Source organism: Pipistrellus kuhlii, unplaced genomic scaffold, assembly GCF_014108245.1.
Source record: "Pipistrellus kuhlii isolate mPipKuh1 unplaced genomic scaffold, mPipKuh1.p scaffold_m20_p_5, whole genome shotgun sequence".
In the NCBI taxonomy this organism is placed as follows: domain Eukaryota; kingdom Metazoa; phylum Chordata; class Mammalia; order Chiroptera; family Vespertilionidae; genus Pipistrellus; species Pipistrellus kuhlii.
The window spans coordinates 23703792-23719759 of NW_023425551.1; the positions used below are offsets into that span (position 1 = coordinate 23703792).

Consider the following 15968-nt stretch of genomic DNA (forward strand, 5'->3'; position numbering starts at 1 on the left):
ATTCCTAAAAATGTGCAAGTCAATCCAATCCTTAAGAATTACATTGTTAGAAGACAAACCAAATTAGGTGGCTCTGTGTAGACTTCCTTCTGGGAAACATGTAGGCTGGAAACAGCCTCTGGAGGGCAGTCCTACATCAGGTGCCACTGTCAGTGCTGAGGCACTGGGGTCTGTGAAGCTGCTGATGAGAGCAGGTGGCATGATGGAAGGAGGATTTAATAGCAAACCTCCTCCCTGACATTCACGGGGCCTGCCTTGCTCCACAGCTATTGTTCCTATAATAACAGTGTCTGGTGTGCAGGAGAAACTCCCCTTTCTGCCAGTGACATTTCTTGTTTGTTTTGTTTTCTCCAATGGCGTGTTTGTTTGTTTATTTATTTATTTAGAGTGTGTGTGTGTGTGTGTGTATGCGCGCGCGCGCACGCAAGAGAGAGAGAGAGAGAGAGAGAGAGAGAGAGAGAGAGAGAGAGAGAGAGAGAGAATGAGAATGCATACAGGATTTTCAGGCATCCTGAATGAAAGGGGCTTCTCTCTGAAGGCTTCATGCTGTCACAATCTCTACATAGACCCATCACATGTCAGTATCAAGCCAGACCTGTGTCCTCTCTTTTACTCCCTTTGACTTCTGGGGTCAGGAGAAGTTCTTGCTAATTTCTGACACCTGTGGTCACACTGTGGTAGTAAAGTTGATCAGAATAAGGTGGCTGGATATTTATGGTAACATCGAACTGGCTGGGGCCTCCAGGCACCTGGGAAGGTGGCATTTTTCATGTCTTTGAGTCCTGACCCCTGAGATGTAGTGACTGTATCAATCCAGTCTTTGTCATTCAAGATTATTTTACTCCTCTGTAGTTTTCCTAGAAGTTGTAGTATTTGTTCCCCTCATTTCATTTGATGGCATTATATAAAGAATAAATTGTAATAAAAAATAATTAAAATTTAAAATGCCTTTTTATGGAAGTCCTCATTTTATGAAAAAGAAGCATTTATACCAGAAGAGGCTCTTTCTATTCTGTTGGACTCTATAAACAAGTAAAAAAGGAAATAAGATGCAGGGAAAAGTAAAGGTCATTTCTTTTTCACAGATGTCTTTTTAATGCGAACAAATAATAGTCTAAATAAGCTTTCAAACAGTGTAAAAAATTGTCAAGTAAAATTGAAAACTCCCTTCAGTCCTTCCTCAGTTTTATTCTCATTCTAACCAGTAACCACTGGTGAAATTTGGTGTAGATCCTTCTAGACATTTTTTTCTGTGCATTTACAAACATTATATATATATATATATATATATATATATATATATATGCATATATATATATGTACACACACATCTGCCTATATATACACATTCTCAGTCACATACAAAACAGCATTCACAAAATTTTTCCATATTAGTATATATCTTATTCATTTGAATGATTCTATGGTATTTCATCAGTAATCTGCCATAACTTCCTGAATAGGTTATTCTATTGATAGATGCTTATGGAATTTTTAGTTTTTCATTGGTAGAACAATGGTGACTTTTGACTTTCTTTATAAATGTATCTTTTTTGCGCACACACCACAAGTATTTCTGAATTAGTCCCATAAGTGGATTTCCTAGGACACGGGATATATATTTTGATATTTTGAGAGATACTACAGTTTACGACCACGCCTGGTCTGTTAACCCTCGGCAGCATTTGGGGGTGATGATGGTAGAGCGGAGGTCTGTAGTCTAGAGAATGAACATTAATATCCTAGTCCACTGATTTCTGTAGAGTTGAGTATCTTTACATACCTTTATTGACCATTTCTTTTTCATTCTTTGATTTGTCTTGACCAATTTTCTTTTGAGTTGTTTATCTTTTTCTTGTGGATTAGTAAAAACTCAGATATTGAGTTGCTACATATCACAATACTTTCCCCAAATTTATTGCTAACATTGTAACTTTTTTATGGTTTCCTATTTAAATGTTTTCATATTTAAATTTGTCTATATTGTTTTTTGTTTTTTTGTTTTTAATTTATTGTCTTGTGTCCTAAAGAGGGCCACGATTATAAAAGAACTAGAGGCCAGTGCACAATAGTCGTGCACTGAGGGCGGGGATGGGGGGTCCCTCAGCCCGGCCTGCACCCTCTCACAGTCTGGAACCCCTTGGGGTCCTTGGCACTGCCACAGAGGCTAGAGAGGCTCCCGCCACTGCCGCTGTGCCAGCCGTGAGCCTGGCTTCTGGCTTCTGGCTTCATAGCGCCTCCTCTGTGGTCGATTTGCACATTAGCCTTTCATTATATAGGATTACCTTCAATTTTTATTTGTTTTTTTGTTTGTTGTTTTTACACTTAGATCTTTCATCCATTGGGCAATTATTTGGGTTTGTGATTCAATAGAGTAAACTAGTTTTACTTTATTCTAAATCAATAGTCAATGTCCCACTGCAATTTATTTCCCCCTCCATGTAAAATTTTTCTTTTACTGTACACGTGGGTCAGTTTCCAGATTCTTTAGTGTGCTCTAGCAAGCTATTGTCTATACTTGTACTTGTCACACTGTTTACTTAGAATAGTACATTTTATAGTATATTTTTATATTTGGCAGGGTATTTTCTCAACTTGAAAATTCTGTTGGTTGTTTTTCTGTATTTGCTCATATGCAGAAATTAAGAGTATGCTTGTTGTGTTCCACAAAATAGTCTATTGATATCTTCATTGTTTAAGTAAATATGAATAGATGCAAATAGGGATGAACTTCATTTCAAAAGAAAATTATAGACTTGGGGAGGGGGGTAATAGCTGCTATCAAAGGTAAGTTTTAAAAGTTTTTTAAAAAATATATTGATTAACATGCTTTCAAATGTCTTTCCAGATAAGGAAACATTAAATATTCATATCACTGAGATGAATATGCTTTGCTTAAGCATTCTTAAAAACTTGGCAGGAAAGCAAATCTCTACTGTTTTTCCATTCTTTTCTATTACATCATTAGACTTGCCTTTTGGCTCTGAGACTTGTGAAAAGCATGCATGATTATCAGATTGTTTTCATTGTTTCTTTTAGGAGGGGAAAGTTTTGGTAAACTCTGCTGTGTCTCATCCTAATGATACAAATATACGATAATGTTTTACATTTAGAAAGCTGCTCATGTAGAAGATAGTGGTGTTTTAGTGCTAGCCACCCTTGGAGGGCATAAACAAGCTGTTGATCATTACCTAGCCTCTTAGATACAACCTAGATACAGAGCAACTCACTTATTAGCTCTTCTTATTAGTGTCAGACATTATCTCCTTACATCAAGTAAACATTTCCTTTACAACCTAAATCTATTAACTCCCGGGGCATTCGGGGGTGTTAAAGGGTTGAGACAGCCCTGCTCCCTCTGCCCAGGTACCTCGTTATCCAGAGATAATCTCCCACACAGTGATGGATCAGTCAACACTGGAAGGAACTATTCCCATATGTAGCTTTTTTTTTTTTTTTCTTTTGTATCTCTGTAGAAACCAAAAATGCTGATTACATTGGTTGCCTCTGGGAAGGGGAACTGGGGAACTGGGATCAGGCATGAGAGGGATTCTTTTCACTGCTGACTCTTTGAGCCTTTTGAATTTTTTAAACATAGGCTGTATTACATAGTCAAAAAAAGCCTTGAAAAAATAAAGGATCTATTCCCTACTCTTTTTGTAAATGAGAAGTTCATGGTGATGACTTTCCCTGAATGATGTGCTGGTGCTAATATTAAATGTGACACTCCTGCTGTTGGTGTACCAAGAGGACACCTTGGACCCCCGTCATGAGTACATCCTGGGACATGTTTGGTCTGTGGCGATGGGTGAAGAATGGTAGTGATGCGTTCTTTCCTCTAGTTCCCCAGGTTTCTCCCAGGATTTTGCAAATATCCGTCTGGAATTAGAATGGACTTTAGTTCCCTGTAACAAGGGTGAGGACCAGTGGGCCCTTCAAGAGTTCATTCTGTGGCCTGACAGGTACCAAGCCGTAACCTTGGTCCCTTAGAACATTTGCTGCTTATCCAGCCTGTCACATCCTCTATTGTCCCCCGGAAGCAGCTGCCCGCCTGCACCACTGTTCAAAATCCCAAAGACCATAGGAAGGGCCATTGCGTTCTGAAAGGAGATCACCGTGGCAGAGGAAAGCCACTTCCTGTTCCATAGTAAATGGAATTTCTGCAACTTAAAACCATTCTCTAAACCAGGGGTCGCCAACCGCTGGTCCGTGAGGTCCAAAAGGTTGGCGACCTCTGCTCTAAACCGTAAAGGCAAATTGTATGGAAGGTCAGCTTTTATTTAAAAGCTAATTTTAAAAACAAAAAAAAACACTAAATTTTGAAATGGCTACAGCTGAGTACTAATATTATGGGTAATTATATTTTTCTTCTGGAAATGCTGTTTTTCAGTGTTTTTGTGTCAATGTGTATAAGATTTATAATCAAGAGAACATTATTTTTTTTAACTGAGTTTTGTAAATAACATTTTAGGGTGTAAAATGTAGTACTTATATTAAGGAATATTATGAAAGATTAATAGAATCATTGAATTGATGCTCTTAGAATAAAAACAGGCCTCAAGGGATTGTTGACATAATGTTAAGTGGAAAAATCAGGACACTGATATATGGCAGCAGTGTGTTTTATTTAAAATTCAGACGCATAGAAAAAAATTAGGAAATGATATAAAAAACCCTTAATGGTTTGTTATACAGTGGGATTATAGTGTTTTTGTGTTTTTTCTTTTCTCTACTTTTCAAATTTTCTTGATGTGGTTATGTTGAGGTGTGTGTCTGTGTGTGTGTGTGTCTTTAAAGCAATTATCTCATTCTATAACATCTTGTGATATTACTCTCTTAGGTGGGTTTACAGATAAAATAAACCACTCAGCTTCTAGATATGCCTATGAAAATGGAAGAGGGCAGAAAATACACATGAAACCAAAATGAAAATGAGGAGTCCCCCCCAGAGGAAGGAGAGGGCCGCTTCTGCAAAGCGCTTTCTTCCATGGGTGCCCCATGTCCTCGCTTCCTGGACAAAAACCTAACAGCGTTGCAAAATGCTGCTTTACCCACCAGAGTTGAAATTGTGGCACAGCATTTGAAATAACAAAATCCCATCCAACCTGCGGTCTGTTTTCTTGGGTAGAGCAGGGAGCTGTGGTTTAGGAGAACCTCCTCACTTGTTTAACATACTAGCGAGTGTGCGTGCAGGACACGTAGACCCTTTTAAAGAAAGGCAAAGTGAGTTATTCAGGAATAATTAGGGACGTATAGGAAAGTTCATATTTTATATTTGTGAATAATTTTATATTTTATATTACCTGAATGCATTTAAAGGAGTACATTTTTTTAAAATAAATTACGGAGGAACCATATAGAAAAGAACTTTTTTACGGGAAAGAAATATTTTTTTCTGCAATCCATGACTAACAAAGAGTTTCCCCCCCCGCCCCCCTATTTACTTCCTCTCAATAGTATGGAAATAAGGAAAGTGTTTTTGCAGTTTTAACAAGAAGCAGAAAATATGGATAACTCCAAATTTGAGTCTCTAGAAAGTTCTGGAGAGAGAAAAAAGAGCAGCCGGGAAAACTTAAGTATCCTTAGGGCACAGTAAATGTATTTATTGCTCCATCAACTGGAAGCCTAAAGCCAAAGTGTCATTCTGTGAGATAGGCAAACTTCTCAGGAAGCAAAGCTGAACTTCTTAGGTTTCAAAATAGATGCAAACCACCGAGTGGTAACAAACTGAAGAATAGTTTGCATTTTCCGTACCTCTAGCAGAAAATTTTAGAGCTGAATTTGAACATAGGATGCCTAATTTAAACAGGATGTAAGCGCCCTTTCCTGGTTGGATAGTGTTTTTAGCAAACCTATCAGCCCACATGAAAAGCGGGAACAGTTCTGAACCCCGGGTTTGTGGACACATGATTGCATTCTCCCTATTAGTTGGTCGCCTTCCTCTCTTAGCCGCCCTTGAAGCTGTGCTGATGGCCTGTGACTCCCATGCCATCCAGACCCTGGAGCTCACTCTCTAGTGGGATCCATGGACAGACTGTGTCTGCAGGGGGAAAAAACAAAAACCTTCCAGTGCAAATTTTAGAAATGTTTTTACAGGACACTTTCCAGGAAAATGCTGGGCTTTAGAAGGCTCTCAGTCCCTTTAGGTCCGCTGACTGCTCACTTTGTTTCCCAACCCGATTTTTAATTTACCGTCTTCATTCCATGGGCTTTCCCTATGGGGAGAGAAAGCCTCTCTTGTTGTGTTCCCCCAAACTGTCCTTTGGATCCAGGACATTGCCGAGTGCTGGCTATATGGAGCCCAGCAGATAAGGAGAGGGCTAAAGTAATGGCTAAATTACGTGAGTTTGAAATGCCTGGGAAAGCTGGACCTCACAGAGAGGGGTTTATACTACAGGGAGCTGTCTGTTTGTGTCAACAGGCCCCAGGCTCCGCTCCCTCCTGGGGTGTGGGCAGTGCTGTGCTCCCTGCAGGGAGGGAGCCATCCTGCTTGTGGCAGACCCAGGGCCACCGCTGGACTGGCTTTCCTAGTAATTGCAAGAAGATTGTTCAGGGCCCAGGGGTAGGAGTTGCCAGTATGAGGTGTTAGCCTAGAAGCATTTTAAAAGGTAGAACATTTAACAAGATAGAAAGTGCAAGGGCAGGCTTACAAAAAAAAAAAAAATCATCTGTATGGTTGTGGGCATGCTTAGTATGTTGCCTATAGAACGTCTGGAAGAAAAATCCAGCAGGCGTTTGGAAATTCAGGTGTAGAAAGTAGATTTGACAGGAACTGGTTTGGCGCAGTGGATAGAGCATCCGTCTGCGGACTGAGAGGTCCCAGGTTTGATTCCAGTCAAGGGTATGTGCCTTGGTTGCAGGTGCATCTCCAGTGGGGGGTGTACAGGAGGCAGCTGATGGATGTTTCTCTGTCATTGAAGTTTCTAACTCTCTATCCCTCTCCCTTCCTCTCTGTAAAAAAAAAAATCAATAAAATATTTAAAAAGAGAGAGAGAGAGAGAGAGAGAGAGGGAGAGAGATTTGGAGTCCTCAGTGGGAGGTGATAAGTGGCTAAAGATAATGAGATAGTGACTATTTGTTGGTGTTTCCTTGTATAACAACAAACCAGATGTAACCAAAACCTTTATGAAAATCTCCCTCTGCTCAGTACAGCTTAGAACATGATCCTCCAGGATAGTGGGGCTTTGTGGGTCGGTGGCTCAGCATCCTGGGAGGATGTAATCAGCATCTTTAGTGCAGGGCTGCCTCTGCTTTCTGACGTAGCATTTCTAGCAGCATTCTGTTGTGACAGTAACTTATAGCAGTAATTCATTGGCGGGCTGTCTGATTACAGCCACCTCTGATTACAGACATTCCCATGCCTTATTCGGCTCACTGAATGCAGCCTGCGTCTCTGTACCACTCACTCACTCAGTGTTTCCATTTTCTTATTCCAGGTTCCATCGTCCGTAATGAGGTGTGAGACTCTTTGGAAACATAGACGGACAATCTTTGGGGGAAGCCGCACTTCCTAAACCCCTGACATTGCATTGCACTGGGATCTGACTGTGTCTGTCTCCATTTAACTTGCGGTGAAGGAAGCGCGTGGAAAGTGCTCCCCGCCTGTACAGCCCAGATGTGGCCAACAAGCATAGGGTCGGGTATAGTGACCCTGCTGTCCAGCATGGGCACTAGTTGGTAAGGGCCACAACGGTTGCACCAGTTATTCTTCATCAGGGGTTTTAATCAAAGAAGATGAGCAGAAGACAATCGCTGGCTCCCTGTTACCGGAAAGCCAAATTTCAGAGTGCAGGTTAAAGGAGGGGGTGGGGGGGATAGAATGGCTGGGCACTGGTAAGACGTGGGGGTTGAAAAACAGAAAGAAAGAGAAAATTTCATTATGTTAATGAAAAAAGAAAATTGAAACTTAAATGTATTTTTGAAGAAGGCTTTTGATAGCTGAGAACTTATTAAGGGCTTGGGGGTCTAGTCACCCCCTTTGGATTCCTTAGAGACCTGATCCTAGAAGAATATTCTTTCACAGTTACATTGGTGCAGTATAGTACCATTATTTTATATTGTGCCAGTGAATCTAATTGCCACAAATAAGTCTGAGTGTTTTCATGCATCTTTTTCTTAAATGCAAGAAGCTTTCATGGACCTTTATCAAGCATGCTTACCCAAATTCTGTTGCATGCTTTAAGTACCATAGCTATACACACTTCACTTTTTTTTTTTTTTTTAGACTCTTTACCTAATGCACCAACCTCCCATAAGGATGACAAGACTTGGAATAAAGTCAGATGAGATGTGACCCTATTAGTATGTAGCAAGCTTTAGAAATAAATATTTTGGTCTTTTCCTAGCTTGATGATCTCCAAAGTCGAAACAACCATGCTTGATCTAAGGAAGATAGTACCGACAATCATATCTTTTTTAAAATTCTGAATCCAAAATTAAAACTTAAGCAAGATGCAGTGTTCTGCCCGCAGTTAGCTTTGAGTAGGACTGCAAAGGAATACTTATTTTCAGTGTTGCATTAAGTTGGATTGCTGCTATTAAAAAGATAAAGCACATAGATTAAAAAAAAAATACCCAAAGACATATAAAAACACGGAAAAATTTTGCTAAATTGGGAATGAGGAAAATTTCATTTTCTGTTTTATATCTCTGTAGATTGCGTCCATAAATATAATATTGACTTTCAGTGCAAAAAAAAAATAGGTGACTTTAAAGTTATGGAAGGTGTCCTTATGAGCCTACAGTCAGTACTGTTTACATTACTAAACCCTCTATTATCATCTTGCTATTTTCCATGGAGTCACAGGCACAGCATGGCTTCTGCTCTCAAACATGGGACCACATGTAAATACTACCTTGCATTTCATTGTTCACAATTGTTTTGGGCCCCTTTTTATTAAAAACACATGCTTTGTCTAATAAGACAAGACTTAACTAGATGTCACTTTATTCTCAGAAGTTGGACTACAATTTTCTGAAATGATTCTGATTCATAATATGGAGGAATGTAATTTTCGATCTCAACCAAAAAGCAAACTTTTCATCTGGTGGGTAAATTTGGATCCTGCCATTTATTTATATTTGATATTTTAAAGAACTCCTTGAAAAGAGGGATGGTTTTGCTTAAAAGAAAAAAAAAATTGGCCCCACTTAGTCTATTACAAAAAAACAGGACTATTTATAACTAAGAAAAGTGACCAGCATTGTTGCACCACTTGCCGCACTCAGCCACGTGCTGCTAGTGAAATGGCGCAGGATATCTGCACTGGTGTCATTTCAGGAATAGGATCAGACATATTTTTGCTCTGAAAAAATGTTTCTGCAGGCCCAAGTAGGTTTCATCCATTTCATAGTGCTTTCATCCAGCTATAGACATGACCTATGTTCTCATTTTTTGCTGCAGTCGTCCTCTACCTTACATATTTTATTATTATTTGTTGTCTTAGGAAAAATACCTAGGAATCTAATGTTATTTTAATTTTCTATACTTACGTTTTATTAACAAATCACAAGGCCTCACTCCCATAAAAGTGGTAAACATAACACATCACTGTTTTATCACTCACTATACGTGTCAAAGGAAGTCCCCACTTAGTCAATAAAAGGAAGATTTTTTTCCCCTCTAGTGGTGCATGTAATGGGATTTTTTATTCCTACAATGAGTGCACTCAAACAAAAATGAGAATCTGGTGCCTCGATCCATTGTTTTTCTTGAATGATAGGTCAGATTTATGAACTATCCACACTTCTTCTGCCTACTGATTTATATGCTTACAGAAAATTTTAAGAGACAAGCTTAAAAGTTAAAAGAAAGTAAAAATAAAACTGTGGCTAGTCTAATATATAAGACTTGGAACCACCAGGTACTTTTATTAATTGGTTCTTTAAATACAAAGCTGTGGAAAGAAACGAAGGATTGTGAACCAAGCTGTATTCTGCAGAATAGGCTCTATTTTAATAGCTAATCCTAAAAGGCAGGAACACTGCATACCCATCCCAGCAGCCCATCCAGAGGCCTCGTGCTTGGGAGCCCTGGAAAGATGTGCAGGTGTGAACACACCCCACCCCCACCCCCGCAATACAAGTATGCCTCTGCCTGAGCCTTTCTGCAGTTTCAGCATTTCTGCAACCTGACCCACACACTGCACGTCTGTAGAGAAAATAAATGTGTGTGTTCATCGTGTTGTTGTGACACAGCTCCAGGTTAGGCTGAAGTGTGTGGGTTCCCCTGAGCCCCCAAGATATGGGGGGGGGGGGGGGGAGGAACATCCATCTCCAGGAAGGTGCCAGGTGTGAAAGAACTAGACAGACTGTAAGCAGCCATTTCCATCATGCTTAACATGGAGAAAGGAACATTAGCATTAAGGGATTAAAAAGATGCCATGGACTAAGCATCTTCAGGGTCATTACCAATCAGCCTGACAAATGAGACCTCTGGTGAGCAGCATTAATTTAGGGCAGCCTGCCTGATGGTTTCCTGTGTATGTGAAATGTCTTGCATTTTTTATGGTCAATATTGTTCACTCTTATGTTGACACCTTAAATTATTTACATTAAATCTATAATATTCAGAGAACCATTTTGGGTATTTCAGTAACTTTTAAATGGAGGAAAAGGCAAACTCATCTCTCTCTCCCTCTCTCTGAAAAACTGACTTTCTGGTTTTTTCTATCCTATATTAAGCACAATGATTTTTCACTTACCTTTTTCTACTGGTAGTAAATATAATCTGTAAGTAGAAAGTTCTGAAATTTAAGTGAAGATCTATTTAAAGAACTAGTGGAATTGAATATACCCTTCAAATATGACCCAATATTGAAAATGACAGATAAGTTCTTTAAACCCATAATTTGGGTTTTATACACTGCAGTTAATTCAGTGCTGCACTAGCACTTTCTTAAAAAACATAGCAACTTGTAGGAGAGAAAAATCTGCTACACGCCTATAAGTTCCACACTTTAACACATAACAGCCATTGTATGTATTCTTAATGGAGTCAGACAGACACAACTTTCAAAAATTATACTATATTCTCAATAGAAAAAGGAGGTCTTATCTACCGCGTATCAGTATGCCTACATTTAAACAGGGAAGGTTTCTTTTCTTCCTTTCTTGCTCAGAATTTTCTTCGGTGTTATTATTTTATACGTGGTCCCAGCTGCACATTTCACAGAGTGAGAAATCTCTTTCAGAATAGGTGAGAGGGAATCAAACTTGTACAAGGCATATAAATGTATATCATTTCATCAGCATGGTAGCTCATGCATTCCTAAATTCCCATCATATTTTAAGCCTAACTTTACTAGTAAAAGTATATACTTTCAAACAACAGTTCATTTATTCACATTGCTAGGATATGCAGTGTACACTAACAAACCACTTAGATGCAGTTTCATACAAAGTTGTCTCTTGGCCACTATTGAGTATTTTGCTCTCTCTACTGGTACTTATGGCTGGGCTATTTCAGTCTGTTTTATTTTACTAAGCAGAATGAAATTCTAGAATTAAGGTCCTAGAGGAGAAAAGGAATCATCAAATTAATAGGCCCATCTTCCTGAGAGAAAGCACATTTCCGGCTAGTTCAAACCCAAGTTTCAAAGAGTAGTGTGTGACTCTACTATAATTTGGCCAGGACAAAGGCAGAATACTCCCAAACCATTTTCTCCCCCCCTCTCTCTCTTTGGGTAATCATTATGCTTTATCTCTGTATGGAAATGTGCACCGCCATTAGTATTTCTAGAAAACAACAGAAACATAGGCTATATAAGCTTTTTCAAACACAGGGCCATCCCAAATTAGTAAATCCCATTGTATGTACTGTAAGATTTCTAGAAAGGCAAGGGGGTCATTTTTAGCTATGGTAGGATTTGCTGCTCCTGTGCATACACACACACACACACACGCACACGCACACGCACACGCATGCACGAGCGCGCGTGCGCTATTTTGCTTGTTGCATTGTTAGCCCAGCTGTACATATGAGCAAAGCACTGTGGACCAATGTTTCTCAATGGGGATGCTGTTGGCATTTGGAGCTGGACAATTCTTTGTTTGTACAGAAATGTCCCATGCATTGCAAGCTGCTTACTATCCCAGGCCCCTGCTGACTAAATGCCAGTATTATGCCCAGTAAAAATCAAATGTAAAAAGCCTTCTCCATGTTCAAATGCCTTCCTAGGAGGGCTGTTGTCCCTCCCTTGAGCCCCACTGTCTACTGCATTTTAGGGCACACAGGAAACGTGTCTGTCTCAAAACATGTCTCAGCTGCCTTGCATTTCTTTGGGCCCCCGAATCATTTCATCCCCCTTCATTTTTCGAACCTTGTTCTTTGACACAGCTCTCGTTTGCCCGTTCTCCAGGGAGGTGGTTACTGGGCAGCTGTGGCAATTCCAATGGGCCTATGCACTCAGGTAGTCCCCGGATGTACTTAAAGGAGAAGTTTCACAAGGAGCAGAGTTTCTCATTTTTTGATCTCACAATTTTACTTCAGAACTACACTGCTGCACGTAATCCTTGTCAGTCTCGTGAGGATCCATGCATAGTTTAACCACATACATGATGGTTGACAGTCCACATAAACAGAACCTGTGGTGTGTGAGCATTATCATTGGTTTTCTACCTGGGAAGCTGCAACCTATGAGTTCCAATAAACCACCGGTTTATCCTATGAAAGAAACATTTCATCCACATGCCCATGTCTGAATTCCCCCTGTACACATGTAGTCATGTAGCTCAGCTTTCCTAAAACCTGTAAATATTGAATTGTGAAGGAAATGGGGGGTAGGTGTGGATTGCATCTACATTTGCTTCTATGCTTCAATGATGATCTTGCCCAAAACAGGGTGCGTGTAACCTAGGTGAAACATTATTACACTATACTACCAACACCTAAATATACTTATTCTCTTTGTTGCTTTTTATGACTGAACCAGAATATTAAGTATGTCTTGAAATGATTTGGATGAACTGTGGCTAATAGAATGGAATTCATTTAACCACTGTAATTTTTTAAAATACTCAAATTTCTAAAACATCTTTTTTGAGAAAGAGCAACTCGGAGTCAATAAAGGTGGTAATATTATGGACTTTTAGATGGTGCTTAAGAATTCTTATCTTGTTCAATATCAGTATTTCTTTTTTTATTTTTTAAAGAATAAATTGAAGGGAGTAAATGAGGCAGAATGCCACTTCACCCTCAGGTCAATTTTATGGTATATTAAAATGCCAATAACATTTGTGCCACTTACCGATGTGGGGGAGAGGCTTACTTTTCCCTTCCTGGATGCTTTTGTTATAGTTTGACTGCACCATTATGTTGCTTAGAGAGCCTCCACAAGGAGAAGCCGCCATTGCAATGCTAACAAGGGTTCGAAAATAATCTGCACGAATTGGGTCAAACCACTTTCATTACTTAAAATATAGGCACTGATATTTTTATATATTTTTAAATATTTCTTCTGTGGCTTAGAAATGTGCCAATGTGTTCACAACATTCTGAACCGACTTCACCAGATATAGTAACCTACCTACATATATTTTTTTTTTGTCTATAAACAGTCATTTTAAAATAAAGAACTATATTTGGTCTGTGGTATTTCAAGCTTTGGTTAAAATGATGAGGGTGGTAAACTGTGACCACTAACAGACTGACTGACGGGCTGATTCCTGATTTCCAGTGAGTGGGCTGACCCTATATATTGCACAGGTGTACTCGCTGTGAGTGTAAATAACTGGAACTGTACACCGATGAATAGGACAGTTTCTCTTTTCTGTTGCTGTTGTTCTTGACCTGTACTGTATTATAGAATGTGGGTATAAATAGCTCTGAGTATACACACATATGTATATGTATCCCACTATCGTAACCTGAAAGAAAGACTATGTATTATCTTTTTTTATTCTGTACTGGTGTTTGTGTTATTTAAAAAGCAAATTTATGCTCTATTTAGTTTGTATTATATTATAGGATACCTTGCTGTGCACAATTCCAAGTGCCTTAGAACATTGTTTAGCTTTCTTAAGTATATAAAAATGCATATATGTATAAAATTGGGAAAAGTTACCTCAATAAAATCATTGGGAAATCCCCAGCTTTAGTTTGTCCCAATTTCTGTTATATTCAGACAGTGCTCAGTCTTTTTAAATTAAAAGCTCATAGAGTTCTCACCTGAACGGTAAAGCAATGCTAAGGGCTGTTTTAGTTGCCTGTTATTTCAACTCCCCAAAACTGAAAACTTTTTGTATGTAAGACCTTGTGATTTGTATTTTTTTTTAAAGTATCTAAGAACTACTCTTTAAATAGTAAGTTACAGTATATTTTTTAAACTTGCTGTCTTTTATATCTGAGTATATTTGATATTGATGTTTTTATTGACATTTTTATGTATAAAAATAAAAGGTAGTTCCTTTAGAGGTTATACTATAGAAAGCAGCCCAGCTGGTGTTGCACAGTGGTTGAGCATTGACCTATGAACCAGGAAGTCACAGTTTGATTCCTGGGCAGGGCACATGCCCGGGTTGTGGGCTGAACCCCCTGTGGGGGGTCTACAGGAGGCAGCCAGTCAATGATTCTCTCTCATCATTGATGTTTCTATCTCCCTCTCTCTTTCTCTCTGAAATCAATAAAAATACATTTTAAAGAAAGAAAATGAACAAACTTCCTCAGTATGCTTACTATTTAATGTATTATAAGCCAGGAGAGAGATTGGGAACATATTTTAACCAGAAGAGGAATTGGAATATACTTTTCATGTTTTCCAATCGTGGTTACAAATAGTCATTTATTCTCCCTTGACTCCAGGACAAGGGCAGAGGTATGAGGGAGAAGTTGAAAAGCAATTTGTGAACCTTGTAGACTGAAGATGTATGATGAGGAGCAAAATATTTAAAAGTAACATCTGAAAAATTGGCCCCGAATATGCTATTAAAAATTAGCAGTACATCCCCAAGATAGGTGAAGTAGTTCAACAACTACTTTCAATTTGTGTTCATACTAAAGCAGGTTCTACATTGAAACATTACTTTCCAAAACCCAATGGAGGTAAGAAATGGACAATGTTTTCATTGTACACAGTGCTTTGATGATATAGTATTTATTGTGATTGAATGCTTTTCGCTGGACCTCAGCTCACACATCTGCCTGGAGATGCTGCTACTGCACTGCTATCTGCAGACAAAAGTCCTGTTTATGTGTTTTGGAGCTCTTGGCCCTTTAAGAGATGGTCGATATAAAGAACACATAAAACTCTAGAGAAAGGCTAAAACCTAAAGTTTGTGTGAAGTTTTCTGCTTCTTTGCTTTAAAACAGTACCATTTTTAAAGATTTTAAGGAGAGGAAAAAAAAATCTCTTAATGTCCTAATTTGTCATAATTAGACAAATATTGTAGAGAGGAGAGAATTAGCATTTTCAATACTTGTTGACCTAAGGATTTGTTCCTGGGTGGACTTTCAACTTTTGTTGGCCCAGGTCAGACAAACTGGAGTAATAGGTGCTCTGCATTAGGAAGAATTTGCCCCTAATCATTCAGATCAGAACACTCAGCAGTTCAAGCTTAAGCCGTGGACCATCTTCCCCACTGTCAGTGTAAATTCATCATGGCTTTAATTCCGTCCCTGATTACCCCTGAAATCTTGGTAATTACCACTCTGAGTCTTCTCCAAATAATTTATTCTTAACCCTGCTACCACATTGTTCTTTGTAGCAGACAACTCTCATGTTATTCCTGCTCAGAATTTTCCAGTGAATCCCCTCTGCCTACTGGAAAACCCCCAGGTACAATACTTAATGTAGCACCACAAGCCCCAATACCAAATGATTCTCCTTTATGTCTCACTTGGGCCAAATCAAATGAAACTCATTGTTCCTCAAATACATTATGCACTCTTCCAATAGTACAATTTTATTCTCGCTTTTCCTCCTACTGGAGTTCTATTAACATCCCACCCATTCCTCTAGGAAGGATTTACA

General features: G+C 39.0%; 1 protein-coding gene across 11 annotated transcripts in view; it reads left to right on the forward strand.

Annotated features, from left to right (window-relative positions):
* The window catches only part of PHACTR2 (phosphatase and actin regulator 2), a 216083-nt gene extending 201987 nt beyond the window's left edge, over nucleotides 1-14096 (forward strand). For all 11 annotated transcript variants that reach the window (XM_036415217.2, XM_036415218.2, XM_036415226.2 and 8 more), the window contains one exon: nucleotides 7437-14096. In XM_036415217.2, the coding sequence (XP_036271110.1) occupies nucleotides 7437-7452 (16 nt within the window). In that variant the 3' untranslated portion in view covers nucleotides 7453-14096. The remainder of the gene's footprint in view (nucleotides 1-7436) is intronic.
* The last annotated feature ends 1872 nt before the right edge of the window (nucleotides 14097-15968 follow it).